The sequence below is a fragment of the Notolepis coatsorum genome (assembly GCF_963971535.1).
Source record: "Notolepis coatsorum genome assembly, chromosome: 14".
Taxonomy (NCBI): Eukaryota; Metazoa; Chordata; class Actinopteri; order Aulopiformes; family Paralepididae; genus Notolepis; species Notolepis coatsorum.
Window position 1 is genome coordinate 93,447,271 of NC_140178.1, and position 19,446 is coordinate 93,466,716.

At 45.6% G+C, this 19,446-nt stretch overlaps 1 protein-coding gene across 2 annotated transcripts in view; it reads left to right on the plus strand.

Moving 5' to 3' along the window:
* The window catches only part of myh9b (myosin, heavy chain 9b, non-muscle), a 101,091-nt gene that overhangs the window by 41,785 nt on the left and 39,860 nt on the right, over positions 1 to 19,446 (plus strand). The window contains exons 3-8 of one of the 2 annotated variants that reach the window (XM_084329611.1): positions 1,881 to 2,037; positions 7,375 to 7,402; positions 7,580 to 7,673; positions 9,507 to 9,527; positions 14,957 to 15,049; positions 15,137 to 15,200. In XM_084329611.1, the coding sequence (XP_084185737.1) occupies positions 1,881 to 2,037; positions 7,375 to 7,402; positions 7,580 to 7,673; positions 9,507 to 9,527; positions 14,957 to 15,049; positions 15,137 to 15,200 (457 nt within the window). The remainder of the gene's footprint in view (positions 1 to 1,880; positions 2,038 to 7,374; positions 7,403 to 7,579; positions 7,674 to 9,506; positions 9,528 to 14,956; positions 15,050 to 15,136; positions 15,201 to 19,446) is intronic. The other variant, XM_084329612.1, reaches the window with a different exon arrangement.

Here is a 19,446-nt window from a genome sequence, read left to right on the forward strand (position 1 = left end):
ATCTCTGCTTCCTGTGGGCGCGGCTCCTTTTCCGGGCTCTTAGCAGACTTCTTAGCTTAACATAACAGACCTACATTAAGTTTGGGGGAACTAATGGGATAACTGGGGTTGCAACAAAAGTGCAACTAGGGCTAAAAACACAATGAAATAAAATAATAATAAATAATATATCCTTCTTAGCAGACTTCTTAGCTTAACATCCCAGGGAACTAATGGGATAACTGGGGATGTTGTTTGCTCCTAACAAGAGTCTCAAAGTCTGGGGTGATGGTAGACAAAGCAACTCTGAGGTCATGCTCAATGTCCATTGTCCAATCTGTTCCTCTGCTTTGTCTTCAGCTGGACCAGAGCTGAGAAGCCACTTTCACAAAGATAGGTGGTGCAAAAAAAAAAAGTTTATATATTTTGACGAATTGACGCTAACCTTCTGCGTCGACGAGTTTTTATGATCGACGTCGTCGACTAATCGTTGCAGCCCTAGTGTTCAGTATGTAAAACACTGGAAAAGCACTATCTGTTCTGTGACTTGTTTACTAGATCCAGCAAGAAGACATCAAACATTACACGTTTGTTGATATTCTTTTTGTATATCGATACATGGCAAGTGTTTCTTCCAACATGGAGGACACATGGGCATTCTAAACCTTCTGTGGCCTCTGCTCTCGGGAGGAGAGGTATTAAGTACATTCTTAGTGTCACTTCATATAGAGTTCATCGGTCTCGCCCAGTTTGGTCCCACTTTTCAGGAAAAGTACTGCTGGTCCCACTTTTCAGAGAACGCGGGCCCATGACTATTACAGGGGCTGTGGGATTGAGACTGGGATTGAGACTTTCCACATACCCCCCCCCCCTAAAACTGTTATTGAGGTCTTTAACGCAGGGGTTCCCAAACTTTTTCCGCTCGAGAGACCCAAAAGAGAAATTTGGTTTTTCCCCGGGACCCAAACTTACAAAAATACATCAGGAATTGCCATAACATACATTTATAAACTACTGATAAAGAACACTACAAACCATGATTTTCAAATCTATATGAAATGTATTTATTTAATTATAAAAGTACCTCACAGCAATAATCTGAGTTTAATGTTAAGTTGCTCACCACCTCATAACATACAATTTTGTAACACTTTTAAATGAACAAACATGTTCTACTCTCCTTTCTATTTCTCACCCCTTTTTCAACTCAATTTCTTACCCCCTCCTTCCGTCCCTCAACCTTAAACCCCAACATTGAGCAACATTCTGATTAATTTGTACTGACTTATTTAAAAATTCTACTGACCTGACATCATGCTAGAAGGGGTACAATGAAATCTAATGAGAGGTATGTGGCTGGTTGAAGTTTTCTATTCTGGGCTTGGTTTTTGAAAGTGCTATTCTGAGGTCATGCTGAGCATTTAGTCTGTTTCTGTATTTGTTTTTCATGTATGCTAGAGTAGAAAACCCAGATTCACATAAGTATATGGTGCCAAACTGAATCAACACATCTACAGCTTTTTTTTTTTAAACTTTTTATTGGCGACCCAATGCAATTTTGGGTCGTGACCCAGAGTTTGGGAAACGCTGTTTAACGTAATGTCCATGTTGGAAGAGACTATAGTTGCTATGTGCAAAACAACAGTTATGGGTTTGTTGGTATGTTATTAGTAGAACTGTAATATGCTTTTCAAAGTGTTCTATCTACTCAACCACTTTCAAAAGGAGATGCCCAATTTCTGTGAAGTGGTAACCAATGGTTACAGCCATCCATGTTGGAAGAGCAAGAACTACACAAACATTCCATGCAACTATTATAATTAATTATTTCAGGGATGGTATATAGAGCATTTAAAGTGCCGTGTGATTTTAAACATGGCCTCTCTTTACCCGTGTTGCAGACATACTCCGGCCTCTTCTGTGTGGTCATCAACCCCTATAAGAACCTTCCCATCTACTCCGAGGAGATCGTAGACATGTACAAGGGCAAGAAGAGGCACGAGATGCCACCTCATATCTATGCCATCACAGACACCTCGTACAGGAGCATGATGCAGGGTGAGTCATTGTCCCACTTACAACACGCCCACCTCAGCCAAGTCACTGTCCCACTTACAACACACCCACCTCAGCCAAGGCACTGTCCCACTTACAACACACCCACCTCAGCCAAGGCACTGTCCCACTTACAACACACCCACCTCAGCCAAGGCACTGTCCCACTTACAATACACCCACTTCAGCCAAGTCACTGTCCCACACTTACAACACACCCACTTCAGCCAAGTCACTGTCCCACACTTACAACACACCCACTTCAGCCAAGTCACTGTCCCACTTAAAACACACCCACTTCAGCCAAGTCACTGTCCCACTTAAAACACACCCACTTCAGCCAAGTCACTGTCCCACTTAAAACACACCCACTTCAGCCAAGTCACTGTCCCACACTTACAACACACCCACTTCAGCCAAGTCACTTTCCCACACTTAAAACACACCCACTTCAGCCAAGTCACTGTCCCACACTTACAACACACCCACCTCAGCCAAGTCACTGTCCCACTTACAACACACCCACCTCAGCCAAGTCATTGTCCCACTTACAACACACCCACCTCAGCCAAGTCATTGTCCCACTTACAACACACCCACCTCAGCCAAGTCATTGTCCCACTTACAATACACCCACCTCAGCCAAGTCATTGTCCCACTTACAACACACCCACCAAAGCCAAGTCATTGTCCCACTTACAACACACCCACCTCAGCCAAGTCATTGTCCCACTTACAACACACCCACCTCAGCCAAGTCATTGTCCCACTTACAACACACCCACTTCAGCCAAGTCACTGTCCCACTTACAATACACCCACTTCAGCCAAGTCACTGTCCCATTTACAACACACCCACTTCAGCCAAGTCACTGTCCCATTTACAACACACCCACTTCAGCCAAGTCACTGTCCCACACTTACAATACACTCACTTCAGCCAAGTCACTGTCCCACACTTACAATACACCCACTTCAGCCAAGTCACTGTCCCACACTTACAATACACTCACTTCAGCCAAGTCACTGTCCCACACTTACAATACACCCACTTCAGCCAAGTCACTGTCCCACACTTACAATACACTCACTTCAGCCAAGTCACTGTCCCACACTTACAATACACTCACTTCAGCCAAGTCACTGTCCCACACTTACAATACACTCACTTCAGCCAAGTCACTGTCCCACACTTACAACACACCCACCTCCAGCCAAATGCATGTGTTTTTTTGACTGTGGGTGGAAGGTCTTGTCAGTTCCACAAACCGCTTCCGCAGTCTGCCAACCTTTTGTTCATCCATTCCGAGGTTTCTTCTGTTCAAACAAGGACTTGCTGCGTCATAGATGCGAAGAATGAGAGCAGACTCTTTTTGTAAACATGAGTCAAAGTGCTGTGTCTGTGAACCGCCACTAGGGGCAGAGCGGCTGACTGAGCGAATGAGCTGGTGACATTTGCCTGTCTGAGGTGCTTTACTAGTTTTTTTAATAGACTTTTTCAACTTGGAGACGTAGCTTTTGAAGTTTAATGTTTGTTTATGAAAGCAATCTGGTCTCCCAAGACTTGGAATCCATTGATCTCTGTCCAGTGTTATTTTGGCATCAACAGCCTGTCATTTGTTTGCTTTTTGAACATTTCATCAATAAAGCAGACCATAGGGACTGTATTTCTTACAAACTAAATGACTCCTCTGAGGACGTATGGAGCGTATAAATTATGGTGTATTTAGTCCCTTCAGTCTTTTCTACGAAACCTATCCTTTTAAATGAAAGCATGAGCGTTGTGTAATCATCAGCCCGGCCCTTTAGACCAGGGCCCCTGGGAGCCCTGTAGCTCCAGGCTGAGGCTGAGCCTGTAGCTCCCCAGCCAGGGAGGGCTGCATGGCAACAACATGCATCGCTGACCTTAGCGAGCACCAGGCAAATCTCCTTCATATCCGATAACATGAAGCGTTCCATATGGTGGAGTCGTTTGTCCAAAGGGCCTCACCACCAGCACCGTGACTCATGGGCCAACGGGAATGGACACACATTTCTTTTGAGGCCAGAAATGTACGTGTTGGATAACGTAAATAAAGAGGGCGGCAAACGTTTATTTTTGTAATTGGAGCTCAAACATTTAGGGCTAGATCCACAAAGAATAGTTTGCACGGTGCAAGTTGCACCCTTACTTATAATTCATTATGAATTGAAAATGGGGGACCCTGATGTAAACAAGACGAAAGTCTCTCTCTGGTCTGCATCCCCTTAACAATTGTGTATTGAGCCGTACTGTATTTAAGCATTACATCACGCGCAGGAGTGGTTTGTGACCAATAAACCATGCCTAGGGGTGGTCGTTAGGCCCGAGGCGCAGCCGAGGGTCGTTAGACCCCCCTAGGCATGGTTTATTGGTCACAAATCACGACTACAAGTGGTATAAAGCTTTTATACAACTGCCAGATTCATCCAACCTTATTTCTATACAATAAACACACATTAATCGAAGATTTATTGAAAAAACCATCCGCCAGAAAAAGTAGTTCCCACAACTACAAAAAAGACAAGTTGCCTCCATGTGGAAGCAGCTTGAAGTGCATCCAACCAAACTAACACATCCAACTGTGTATTATTGGAATGATTGAGAGAAGTTGCCTCATGTGGAAGCAGCTTGAAGTGCATCCAACCAACTAACACATCCAACTGTGTATTATTGGAATGATTGAGAGAAGTTGCCTCATGTGGAAGCAGCTTGAAGTGCATCCAACCAACTAACACATCCAACTGTGTATTATTGGAATGATTGATTGAAAATTTTATTACCAGATGCAGAATGGGTACAATACAGTACGGCTCAATACACACAATTGTTAAGGGAATGCAGACCTACTTTCCATAGAACTTCATTCTTAGATGCTTCTATATAAAGTAGGTAAAACAAATTAAAACGTTTTCTTTGCCCTATAGGAAAAAAACGTTTTCTTCGCCCTATTTTTTTATTTATTTCTTTTAGCCTAAACTTAACCAGTTGGAAACCAGGGGTACAGTAATAAAATTAGCAATCAACCAATCAATCAATTCAATAGACCATGCTCACTTAAAACAGCGCTGCTTCTCTCTGTCTGACTCCCCCGCTGTTGCAGACAGGAGTGTGTGTGTTTGTGGGTACGCCAGCGTCGGACAGTGTGAGAGAGAACGCTGCAGTCAGTAGAAAGTAGGAAGGAAGAAATTTAAATCAATCAATTAATCAATCAATCAATCCGCGATTTTTCTTTTGTTCTAGATTGACTCAAGACCCATCAATTACATCATCCAACATTGTTTAAAGGACTAACACATTCCCCTTGACAGAATCGCTTCATATTTAGTAGTTATGGTGCTTTCAACATAACCATTTGTTGTCCGCGATCTTGTTTTCTCCCGGAGTGAGCCGGGGAGTGATATGTGATTCGGTTGTGGGCGGGTCCTGAGCCCAGGACCGTGGATTGTTGCCAATAAAGACGTGTAAATGGCCAATCAGAATCGAGAATAATTTGAAAGTATTAATTGTACCCATTCTGCAATCTGTTAATAACATTTTCAATCAATCTGCATTCTGCACAGTGATTGATTGAATAAAATTTGTATTAACAGATTCAATACACACAATTGTTAAGGGGATGCAGACCAGAGACTTTCGTCTTGTTTACATCAGGGTCCCCCATTTTCAATTCATAATGAATTATAAGTAAGGGTGCAACTAGCACCGTGCAATCCATTCTTTGTCGATCTAGCCCTTAGTAACGTGATGATGACGCCGTTTTAACATTTGACCACTAAGCAGCCGATTCCACATCAAGTGTAAAGTAAATGTAGCGGATGTTAACGATGAGGAGAACCGCTCAAATTCGTTCCCTCATCTCGTAATGTCGAGACAAATCCAGCACGTCTGCTATGTTGGTCTACACAAAGTGAAACCCGGGCAACGTTGGCCACATCCTTGGCAGTGAACGTAATGAGCCAACCTAACATTACCCCGAGGCTGGCACAAGCTACATCACCACATCTAACCTTACCCAGCCTAAAATGAGCCGCCTTGAATCCTGTAATGTTGATCATCATATTAACATCGCTTGTTGGCTTACCTCATGCCATCGCACGATTTCCCAAAAGTAAATAAAGAATCCATGTCTTGATCGGTGAAGTCATCCAGTCACAGATTTTAAAATCTGAGATGGGAGATTTGTACTCGAGCAGTAAATTGCAACTAATTTGCCCCAAATTTACGCCATTTATGTTGTGATTGTTCACATATTTTAGATGTGAAACACCTCATAGACCAACATCACTAACTCACTCATGAGTCATTCACTCATGTTAAAAGCCACTCTGCCCCTAGTGGCATTTAACAGAACAGTTTTTTTTTTTTTTTTACTTTATTTTTTATCGCTTTTCTGGTCAAGCATGACCGACAGATACAGGGTGAAACGGGATATAGAGCAGGGGAAGACATTCTGGCAAATGACGGCGGGTCCGGGAATCGAACTCTGAGTCCACCAGATCCGTGACGCAGCACGGTTTTCCCCGACGCAGAAATAGCGGCGAGATATGCTGTGAGCTACTGGAGCTCCCTAACAGAACAGTTATTTGCGTAAAACCAGTATCAATCCATGTGACGACACTTCACATCTCTGGCGGTGTGCATCCCTTGTGTTGGCATGGCTGACCCCAGTGGGAATTGAACCCCGAACCCTGGTGGTGTTGGTACAGTGCTCTATCCACTTGAGCTACAGGACCACGATCCTTTCCTGCTGAATGACTGCTTCATGTAGATGACGGGCTGTGGCCTGCCTCACTGAGACGGGGCTGTGTGCCTTACTGAGGGGGCTGTGTGCCTTACTGAGGGCTGTGTGCCTCAATAAGAGGGGATGTGGCCTGTGTGCCTCACTAAGCAAACATCATTAATCTTATCATGTACAGACGGTATTCTCTCAGCAGAGCAGTGCAGTCTATCCAGGTACATTATGTTTACGTTGCATAAAGTTCCCTCCATCATCAAGCTGCCCGTTCCCACTCGCTCACTTCTTCCCGTCTCTCGGGAAACAGTGCAGTTAGAAAGCGGGCGACACGGTTCCAGTCACAGGAACCCGGATATTGATTTCCTTTCTGGGGCAAATGCACTTCCTGTTGTATAGACAAAACTGTATGTGGACTTATGATAACGGATGCGTACTGTATGCGTCACTGCTGCATGTTGTAAATTAACTGATGTTGTTCAGCCTGCACTCTAGAATGCCTAGTAATTATGATACTTTGTAGCTCTCCATAAGTAGGAAATGTCATACAAAAGGTTATATTCATTATTTCAACTTCTCTCTACAGATCGTGAAGACCAGTCCATTCTTTGCACGTGAGTCACATAAAATAGATACAGCCTTGTTCTGCTATAACCCTGGAAGAATTGCCGCTCAGTTTTGAGATTATACTGAATTAATTTGTTTTACTTTCCCTGTCCTTCCTTCCCCTTCTGCTCTCTGCCTCCTCTCCCCCCCCCCCCCCATCTCCCTCCTCTCTCTCTCCTGTACAGAGGAGAATCTGGAGCTGGTAAAACTGAGAACACAAAGAAGGTCATTCAGTATCTGGCTCACGTAGCCTCTTCTCACAAGACCAAGAAAGACCAGGTCAGTCTTCTTCTCCATGTCTGGTCTCTCCTCCTCTAATGTCTGGTCTCTCCTCCTCTAATGTCTGGTCTCTCCTCATCTAATGTATGGTCTCTCCTCATCTAATGTCTGGTCTCTCCTCCTCTAATGTCTGGTCTCTCCTCCTCTAATGTCTGGTCTCTCCTCCTCTAATGTCTGGTCTCTCCTCCTCTAATGTCTGGTCTCTCCTCCTCTAATGTCTGGTCTCTCCTCCTCTAATGTCTGGTCTCTCCTCCTCTAATGTCTGGTCTCTCCTCTGCCATTGTAGTGTCTCTCCAACCCCCCTCCTCTGTGGTCTCTCCATCCTCCAACCCCCTTCTCCTCCGTGTTCCAACCCCCCCCCCCGTGGTCTCTCCATCCTCCAACCCCCGTGGTCTCTCCATCCTCCAACCCCCCGTGGTCTCTCCATCCTCTGTGGTCTCTCCATCCTCCAACCCCCCTCCTCCGTGGTCTCCATCCTCTAACCTCTGTGGTCTCTCCATCCTCTGTGGTCTCTCCATCCTCTGTGGTCTCTCCATCCTCCAACCCCCCTCCTCCGTGGTCTCCATCCTCTAACCTCTGTGGTCTCTCCATCCTCTAACCCCCCTCCTCCGTGGTCTCTCCATCCTCTAACCTCTGTGGTCTCTCCATCCTCTAACCCCCCTCCTCCGTGGTCTCCATCCTCTAACCTCTGTGGTCTCTCCATCCTCTAACCCCCCTCCTCCGTGGTCTCTCCATCCTCCGTGGTCTCTCCATCCTCTAACCCCCCTCCTCCGTGGTCTCTCCATCCTCTAACTCCCATCCTCCGTGGTCTCTCCATCCTCTAACCCCCATCCTCCGTGGTCTCTCCATCCTCCAACCCCCTTCCTCCGTGGTCTCTCCATCCTCTGTGGTCTCTCCATCCTCTCAACCTTCCCACTTCCTTACATTGTCTGGTCCTTGTCTTTGATCATCGGTCTCTCTTTGATTTCAGTCTCAAGTCGTCTCTCATTCCTCATGTGTCTTCATGCTCTCAGTCCCTGGTGTGTTCCTCTCGTTTCCCTGAGCGTTTCTATCAGACAGGAAGGAACCACCCTTTCCTCCTTCTCCTCTGCACTTCCACTGTTTCAACCACTTTGTACTGTGATTGTTTTCCTTTTGTATCGGTGTGAATTCACCCATCCGGTGCCAAGGGGCACTTAACGTTGCACACTGTCAATCTGTCATGACGTTGTTGTTTAAAAAGGAAACCTGCTTTTCTAGAACAGTCAAATGGTCCTTAGTTGCCATAGATGGAGCACCAATGAAAAAGAGCAGGAGTTCAATAATCTTTTTTTAATAAACTGCACTCAGATAGTTGCAGCAGTTGAGGTACTTGAGGTTTAGCTCAAACTCTATTGCTGGGAGAGGCGCCAGGGACGTTCTGGATGGAACCGGTCACTGTGGCTCCGACTCTCAGGCCATGTGGCCCCCAGGGTGGTGGTTCATCAGAGTTCTTACCATAACCTTACTGCAGACCTCACGCCCCGTCACAAACCTCCACCACAGATGAAGATGTCATCCAGAATGTCCCTGGCTAGTCTCCCCTCTTTGACAGCAGGTCGATGACCCGTACGCCGTAGAGACACGGACTAAATCTGTGATCTATGCAGTTTTTTTTATTACCGCAGCTGCTCAAATTAAAGCACAATCTGGCCCATCAGCAGTCGGGCCTGTAGAGTGGACGCTGCTGTGGGGGCCGCCGGCCGTGTGATACAGGCTGCTGCTAAAACAACCGGCGTCTTGTGGGGCTTCAGTGAAAAACCACATCTATCACTCTTTTTTTGAGGTTGTGTGTTTCTCTTTTCCCATCAACAGAACAGCTTCATCCTGACACATGTGAGTTACTCCTCTCTCTCTCTCTCTCTCCCTCCATCCTCTGCTTCTGTCATCACCCCTCCTCCTCACCCCCCCCCATCCTCCCACGCTGCTCTCTTGTCTCCCTGTGCTGCTGGAGCGTGCTCTGTGGTGGGTCAATTGGTGATGTTTAGGATCAAAGGTCATATGACCTCGTTGGCATCATAGAGATGTATAGAGTGCGCACTTCTGAAAAGTCCTGTTCCTCATTTCGTCGGATGATCTATTACAACGTGCGTTTAGGGGGAATTTACTTGTTATTTGTATACCGCCACCTAGAGGCTCCTGATTCATGCTGTAATGAGGTTACTGAACCCATCACTCTTTCCACTAAAGAAGTTACGGATCCTCATCCCTCTTTCCATTAAGTGGCAGTAATGCGTGGACTTCAGTGTTCCCACCACCACTGAGTCTCAAAGTGACGAAGATGCAGTGGTGTCCGTCTTCTGGGTTTGAAACTGGGTGGAGTTTTATGCGTTTGCCTCTAACGGCAGGGTAGCTCATGGGAAGGCATTGGCTGCACTGTGTAGAGAGGAAGTGCGCACTCTAGCTGTAGCGTTCCTACTGGATGCCATCTCTCTGGTTGGCATCCAGTAGGAAACGGCACAGGAAATTAATTTGCTGATCATGATTTAATTTATTTTTAAAATGTATTTAAAGGGGCACTTTGCTGATTTTCAACCTTAATCCTATGGTTCTGTTGTGAGGAGGACGTGTGATAATCGGACGCGTAAAGGCCCTCCCATAGTCGAGCAGACTGTACACAGAGCAGACTCCGCGGAGGTCCGCGCGGACTCTTTGAGCTTTCATAGTCGAGCGGACCTCCGCGACCAATTTCCTACATGTAAAGAGTATGTTATCTCCGTTTCCAATATTTCGATAATAAAACTGGCAGTTTTACGCACTTTAATAACAGGTATATAGGCAGCGAGATGCATGCTTGAGGTGGACAGCGCGTGGTGCTGAAATTACAACACTCATTGCATGAAATAAAAGCACCAGTTTTATTTCAAAATATTGGAAACGGAGATAACGTTCTATGTTATCTCCGTTTCCAATATTTCGAAATAAAACTGGCAATTTTACACACCATTTAGAAAAGCCATTCAAACATCTCTCTTGGCACGGAGCGAGTGGTCAGAGTAAAATGCAGATCGGCGTCACATTAAATGCAGTTCGATGTCAACCAAAACGCCGAGCAGCGTTTTGTGTGACACCAAGTGAGCGGCGCGGACGTCCGCGAGTCAGAAAATACGAGCTTCGCACTTTGCACTCTGCTGTGGGTCTGCTGTCCGCTGAGATCAAAGCTCAAAGAGGCACGCGGACCTCCGCGGAGTCTGCTCTGTGTACAGTCTGCTCGACTATGGGAGGGCCTTAACTCTCCTTGTTCTGGGTCTCGAGAGCTCGGCTGCATCCTCCGGGTGACGTCACAGAGAGGAGGGCAGACCTCCAGCGAACAGCCCAACGCCGTTTCCTCAACTTCCCTCCAGTTGGTTCTACTGCAGTTGAAAATAGTTGAGGAAATAAGTGTCTTCAGTTCGCTGGAGGTCTTCTCTCCTCTCTGTGACGTCGTCACGTGCGGGGGGGGGGGGGGGGGGCTGAGCCTTCGTGGAACACGTCTGTGAGTTACACGTCTGATTATCACACGTCCGCCGCCTCACAACAGAACCATGGGATTAAAGTTGAAACTGTGACGTGCCCCTTTTTAAGCAGCGGGCCTTTGTGTTTTTCTGGACTTCAGCCAGACGGGACGGAGATAATTGGGATTTGGATATAGATGATAGAGTAGGATACAGTACATGTATTATATTTACCTCCACGCTCTATTGATATTCTGGGGGAGTGGGTCCGGAGTTTTTATTATTAGTCTGGCTGAAATGTCCATATTTTGTATTGTTGCTCTGTGCACACCTGTGGGCCATGATGTATGCTTGAGTTTGCTCAGTCTCACCTTGTGTGTATTGTGTCAGTTTGCCTGTGCAGTGGGTGTGTTCAGAACTTCTTTTTGTTGGTTGGTTTTACTGTTCCGTCCTTCCCAATCACTCCCAATCTCCTTCGCACACTCCTTCCCAATCACTCCCATCTCCTTCCCAATCACTCCCTAATCGGCAAGATGGTATAAGGATCTCTGAACAGACACACTGATTATGCATATGGGCCTCGTCTAGCGTGTCTTGGCATACGTGTTTGTGTATGGTGGTGTGCGATGCCTTGCTTGTGTGCGTATGTGTTCTAAAGGTACCGTCCAACACGGCCATTACATGATTTATTACAGTCTCAAGAGTCTGGCATCAGTTTTAACCAGTGGGTTCATCTGAAGGTGGTAAACATGGGACCATGGTCACTGATCCAGGGTCATCTCTCATAACGCAACAGAAAAACGAGGCCCAAGAGACCTACACCGAAGCCAAGAAGTCCGTCAGCTTCTTCTGACTGTAACCCCCCCCCCCTTTCAGACCTAGAAATTGACTGATTTATTTTGTTTTATTTTCATTCCCAAAGCTCAGCATATGGACAGAGTTCATAAATGGGCTTAACAGCAGCTGTTGGATGTCGGCTAGTAGGGTTTCTTGTTTTTATTGGACTCGAGTCATGTCCGTCTATCCAGGGGTTTTACTTTTAAGATGCTCTTTTGCATCAAAGTTGGTCAGTCTTTTCTCTTATCTTCTTAAAAGTACTGGTGCCTTACAGTTCTAATGTATTATTTAATAAACATACATATATATTTATTTAGTTAGTAGGATATACATGAGTCCTTTTTTACAATTGGAAATAATGTGACTGGATGGATTTTTTTTTATATTATACAATACACTGGTTTATAAACTCACTAGGTGTTGGTTTTGGCTGAGTCACAAGTCATGTACGTTATGCTGAGTGACAGGTTATGTTGAGTGAAGGGTCATGTATGTTATGCTGAGTGAAGGGTCATGTATGTTATGCTGAGTGAAGGGTCATGTATGTTATGCTGAGTGAAGGGTCATGTATGTTATGCTGAGTGAAGGGTCAGGTATGTTATGCTGAGTGAAGGGTCAGGTATGTTATGCTGAGTGAAGGGTCATGTATGTTATACTGAGTGAAGGGTCATGTATGTTATACTGAGTGAAGGGTCATGTATGTTATACTGAGTGAAGGGTCATGTATGTTATGCTGAGTGAAGGGTCATGTATGTTATGCTGAGTGAAGGGTCAGGTATGTTATGTTGAGTGAAGGGTCATGTATGTTATGCTGAGTGACTGGTCAGGTACATTATGTTGAGTGAAGGGTCATGTATGTTATGTTGAGTGAAGGGTCAGGTATGTTATGTTGAGTGAAGGGTCAGGTATGTTATGTTGAGTGAAGGGTTATGTTGAGTGAAGGGTCAGGTATGTTATGCTGAGTGAAGGGTCATGTATGTTATGCTGAGTGAAGGGTCATGTACGTTATGTTGAGTGAAGGGTCGGGTATGTTATGTTGAGTGAAGGGTCATGTATGTTATGTTGAGTGAAGGGTCATGTACGTTATGTTGAGTGAAGGGTCATGCATGTTATGCTGAGTGAAGGGTCATGTATGTTATGTTGAGTGAAGGGTCATGTACATTATGTTGAGTGACTGGTCAGGTACATTATGTTGAGTGAAGGCTATAGGCAGGTTGTTCTATGCATGGTTTCTCTGGGTGACTCTTGGGGGTGCAACGATGACCAATTTCCAGAATCAATACGAATTTAAAGTAATTGTGTTAAAATGTTTTCATACTACAGTGCTCTAATTATATATATATATATATACTACAGATTGGTTTGGCTCTCTTTTTGTTTTTTTATTACTTAATCCTTATGCTAATAACTGTAGCCATACCATACCACCAGCTAACATTATGCTAATAGTAGTCATACCATACCACCAGCTAACATTATGCTAATAGTAGTCATACCATACCACCAGCTAACATTATGCTAATAGCAGTAGTTGTACCATACCACCAGCTAACATTATGCTAATAGTAGTAGCCATACCATACCACCAGCTAATGGTAGTAGTAGCTAAGGATGTCCCGATCCGATCACGTTATCGGGATCAGGGCCGATCACGTGATTTTCCGAAGATCGGGATCGGCAAAAAATAAATAAAATAAAATCTGCAATTTATTTTTTTTACTTTTTTTTTATTCAACAAACATGACCATGTTCACGTCTTAAACTCATACTGAGGCCTTAGTTTTGGTTTTAAATTGTGTGACAATAAATAAATGAATGATATGCAGAGCAGAAGAATTTTGCCAAAACAAACCAATAGTATCCAGCTGCAGAACGGCAGACCAGCCACTCTCTCGGACCAAAAAATAAATAAGAAAATTTAATTTAATCCCAATTTCTCACATTACATTCACCCTGAATGTTGACGTTATCCAGGTGAAAAGTTAACTTCATAAATCATTTGATGTATAATTAAATCAAAGGAAATGCGGTTGGGTCCGAGAGTGTGGCTGGTCCGCCGTTCTGCAGCTGGATACTATTAGTTTGTTTTGGCAAAATTCTTCTGCTCTGTGTGACGATAGATAAATGAATGATGATATGTAATTTAAAACCAAAACTAAGGCCTCAGTATGAGTTTAAGACGTGAATAATAATAATTTTTTTTTGATTGGATCGGGAAATATCGGTATCGGTAGATACTCAAAATCACATGATCGGGATCGGATCGGGAGCAAAAAAACGTGATCGGGACATCCCTAGTAGTAGCCATACCATACCACCAGCTAACATTATAATAGAGTAGTCATACCATACCACCAGAGAAGGAGAATTGTCGATTTTTCCCAATGCACTGTATTAAGAGAAATAAGTTTAAAATCTTGATTCTGTATTGATATCGTTGCATCCCTAGTGACTGCTTTTTTGGGTGAAGAGCCGATGTGGTTTGGGACTAACATTACGCTATGTGTGGATAAAGGCTTGTGTGTATTGCTTGTGATTGTATTAAATCCCCACCTGTGTTTTGAATTTCTTTTGTACACTGCATGATTTTAAATCCCTGTTTTCCCCCCCCTTATCGGTGAAGTTAAGTCCGGTCATGTGTGACTAATTTACACTTAATAAACTGGTTCTGAAATAGGTCCACATACTAGAGAACATCAAAACGGAACCAAGAGTTCCACCAGCTTAGCTGCTGGCAATGAAGCAACGCTGCAGTAAATGAAGAGCAGATGAGCATTCTCAGACAAACACCCGACCGTGAGTCACCCGTGTGATTCATGGGGCTGTGAGGGGTCTGAGCCCTCCTGCTAGGAAATGAGAGGGAGAATAATCCTGGAACTGAATCACAGGAACCACACATCTAGTTTTTTATAAAGGCGATGATGATTTGTACATCTAAAAAGCGTAGCATTTTTACAAATATTTTGCGGTGCTGTGTGCGTCTTTATCCACTAGGGGGAGCTGGAGAAGCAGCTGCTGCAAGCCAACCCCATCCTGGAGGCTTTTGGAAACGCCAAGACGGTCAAAAACGACAACTCCTCACGATTTGTAAGACTTGTACAAGCTTGATCCGTTTTTCAGACTCATCTCTGTGCCGTAAAGGGTTGCTTTTATTAATTTTCTTTGTGTCTCTAGGGAAAATTCATTAGGATCAACTTTGACGTCAATGGATACATCGTTGGTGCCAATATTGAAACCTGTATCCTTCATACCAGCTAGTCCACCTTTTATCTTGCAATTGAAAACAGGCCTAGCCTAGTTTTACTTTCAATAAAAAATTTGTAGTACATGTTATTTACTGAAGGAACTTGGTGCAGTGGTTCTCTAACCACTAGGTCTTGCTGACTAGCGGACCCCCCCCCCCTGGGTTTAATTTTGAGACTTTTTACATTTAGTCATTTAGCTGACTCTTTTATCCAAAGCGACTTACAAGTTCTGCACGACAAGCCATCAGGAAGGGCACAACTCTATCAGCTGAGTAACAATGTTCATCAAAGTGTTGAGTGCTACAGTGTAGGTTAGTTTATTAGGACAAGTGCATGACAGTATGGTTAGTTAGGGTTAGATTTTTTTTCTTTTTTTTTCTCTCAGATAATGGTTGAAGAAGTGCGTCTTTAGTCGACGGCGAAAGATTGGACGTGTTTCGGCTGTCCTAACTGGGGTGGGTAGTTCATTCCACCATTGTGGGGCAAGGACTGAGAATAGGCGACTTCTCTTTGATGACCCTCCCGGAGCTTGGATAGGAGTAGGTCTGAGGCGGCCAGAAGATGCAGAGCGTAGGGGTCTTGAGGGTGTGTAGTTAGAGACCATTGACCGGAGGTAGGCGGGAGCAGTTCCCTTTGCCGCACGGTATGCTAGGTCGAGGGCCTTGAAGCCGATTCGTGCAGCAATGGGGAGCCAGTGCAGGTCCCTAAGAAGTGGGGTGACATGGGCCGACTTCGGTAGGTTTGAGATCAGGCGGGCCGCTGCGTTCTGAATGAGTTGAAGAGGCTTAGTGGCAGTGGCCGGGAGGCCAGCGAGCAGTGCGTTGCAGTAGGCGAGGCGGGAGATGACTGTTGATTGGACGAGGAGTTGGGTGGCTTCTTTTGTCAGGAAGGGGCGGATCCTTCTGACGTTGCTCAGGAGGAATCGGCAGGTTCTGGTTGTCGCTGCGATGTGAGCAGAGATGTTCAACTGGTCGTCGAGGACAACACCAAGGTTCTTGGCGGTCGGGGACGCGGTCACAGCTGCATTCTCGACTGTGATGGAAAGGTCTGTCAGGGGGGAGGATTTGGCCGGCAGGTGGAGCAATTCTGTTTTGCTTAGGTTCAGTTTGAGGTGGTTGGTCGTCATCCAGGCGGAGATGTCGGACAGACAGGCCGAGATCCGCTCAGAGACGTGGATATCTGAGGGAGGGAAGGAGAGGAAGAGTTGAGTATCGTCGGCATAACAGTGGTAGGAGAAGCCATGAGACGTGATAATGTTACCCAGTGATTTAGTGTAGAGGGAGAAGAGAAGGGGTCCTAAAACCGAGCCCTGGGGGACACCCGTCCGCAGGGGGCGGGTGGCCGACAGGGTCCCTCTCCATGACACTTGGTAGGAGCGGTCATTGAGGGCCGCAAGGAGGATCAGGAGAGGCCTTTCGCTTTTGCTAAGTGAAGTGCCTCTGTGACCGCAATGAGGGCTGTCTCTGTGGAGTGACCAGTCCTGAAGCCTGACTGATTAGGGTCTAGGAGGTCATTCTGTAAGAGATAAGCAGTAAGTTGGTTGGATACAGCACGTTCAAGTGTTTTAGAAAGGAAGGAGAGAGAGAGACAGGACGGTAGTTGCCTATGACGGTAGGGTTCAGGGATGGTTTTTTTATGAGGGGCGTGACTCTGGCTTGTTTTAGGGAGGTGGGGACCACCCCCGAGTTGAGTGAGGAGTTGATGGTTGCAGTTAGGAATGGGAGGATGTCTGGTGCTATGGTCTGGAGGAGTGGGGAAGGTAGCCGGTCCAGCTGGCATGTAGTCGGACGGTTCGACGTTACCAGTGTCAGGGTCTCGGCTTCTGTAATGGGAGAGAAAGATGACAGAGTGAAGGATGAGGTTCTCGATTCAGCATTTGGAATGGGTGGGGGTTGGGAGAAGGAGCTGCGGATGTTCTCCACTTTTTCCTCAAAGAAGATCGCAAAGTCTTCGGCAGAGAAAGATGAGGGAGGGAGGGGGGGGTGGGGGGGGGAGTGAGGAGGGAGGACATGGTAGCATGCAGTTTGTGAAGATTCTTGGCAGAGGCCTCGATCCTATGGTGAAAGAAAGAAGCTTTGGCATTAGTAATGGTTTTGGAGAATGTTAACAAGAGGTTGTGATATGTGTCGATGTCAGCAGTGAGGCGTGACTTTCTATACTTTTCAGCTGCTCTCAGGACCTGTCTTTGTTCTCTCACTGGATCTGTCAGCCATGGACTGGGTGGGGAACGGCGGGCAGGTTTCTCAACGAGGGGACAGAGCTTGTCGAAGGAGGTTGCAAGGGCTGAGAGGAGGGTGGAGGTTGCCATCTCTGTGGAGAGAGCAGAGAAGGTGTCACTCAAAGGTAGAGTGGATAGTATGTCAGAGGAGAGGGTGGAGGGGGATAGGGAGGGCAGGTTGCGTCTGAGGGAGACGGTTTGAGTTGGGGTGAAGACCTTTCGGTTAAGCATGAGAGTTAGTGAGAAGGATATGAAGGAATGGTCAGATACATGTAGGGGAGTTACCGTGGTGTTAATGATGCTGGAGTTACGGGAAAATATGAGATCCAAGGAGTTGCCTGCTTTGTGGGTGGGAGGCATGACAGTGGGAGTCGGGTCAAATGATTGTAGGAGGGAGACTACTATGACTGACTGAGATGAGTCAGGCAGGTTGAAGTCGCCCAATAGAAGGAGAGGGGTACCATCTTCCGGTAAGGAGCTTAGAAGCATGTCCAGCTCATCTGTGAAGTGATCGAGCGGACCTGGAGGGCGGTAGAGTAACAATGGTGAGATTGAAAGGATTAGAGACAGATACTGCATGATATTCAAAAGAGGAGAGTGACAGTGCTGGGAGGGGTGTTAAGTTTGTAGTCCATGAAGGAGATGTCATGAGGCCAGTGCCTCCACCCCGCCTGGAAGGTCGAGGTGTGTGAGTGAAGTTATAGTTTGTAGATAATGCTGCAGGTGTTGATGAGTTATTGGGGGTTATCCAGGTCTCAGTTAGAGCCAGGAGCTGCAGATTTTGACTATGGGCGTAGGCAGTAATGAAGTCAGCTTTCTTGACTGCTGATTGACAATTCCATAGGCCTCCCTGTACTGTGACAGGTGTATTAGTGGCTGTAGGAGGGTAGGATAGATTAGCCGGGTTGCTAGCAAACTGCCGTGGGTGGGTTGAATCTGTTCTGCGGGAGCAGATTGTGGATATAAGACGCATTGTGGTGTCAAGAGTGGCAGGGAGGAAGTAGAGAAATAGCAGAGTGGGAGGGAAAGGGAGATTTTTCAGAGTGGAGTGTAAGATAGGATTATGGTGTACTTAGCACTGGGTGGATCCCTGGATTCCTCGGCGGATAACTCCAGGAAAACTCTTTTTTTTTTGATGAGTTAACGAGACCAGCCTTTTTTTCAGGTTATTTCACTTGATGGATGATTGGAGGAGGGCTTTAGACTTCAGATATTTATCTTTTCATAAGAGAAAAGCATCTACACCAAGACTATCAACATAATATATACATGTTCTCCTCACCCCCCTAAAATCATCCTATGACCCCCCCCCCTTTTACACTTTCATTGCCACTGGTGAACTTGGTAAAACGTGGTTAAATGCCAGCACCCACTTCAATGATAGCGTTGTGAACGCATAATCTCTGTCTTAAATGCGGCTATGTGTCTAATCTGCCCGTCGCTTATCAATGACTTGTTTGCAGTCAACATTGTCGAAACTGATTGTTTTTTAAATCGGTTCATTTCCGTTTTATAGCATTTTGAAAAGCCCTCGTTTTTCAGGCAAATATATAGATTCCGTGATTTAAGCGGCATTTACTGGAATATTCTGGCATACACAAACGTTTTTCGGCCTATTTATGAATCGTTTTCAAATAAACGCTAGATTATCGATGGTATGTGTACTTATGCACGCTAGGGAAGCGGGCTGAAATCGATTATCTTATTTCCTGATCAGCGAGCACACGCTCACAGCCACACACGCATGGGACACGTTGATATATAGGTGAAAACGGCTCTGATTATCCTAAAACTGGTAAAATAGATTCCTTACCTCGGATCAGATGTTATCCAAAAAGATTATTCCAATTCCTGATCGCCATCAAAATATCGATCGCGTTTATTGATTCAGCGTTGGGTACTGTAAATATGTATTCCACATTGTTTTGCGGCTCGGCGATCACTTGGTCTCTTCAGTTGGCTTGACGGAAAAGTAACATGAGGAAACTGCCCCCCCCCCCCCCCCCCTTTCATCAGTCTAA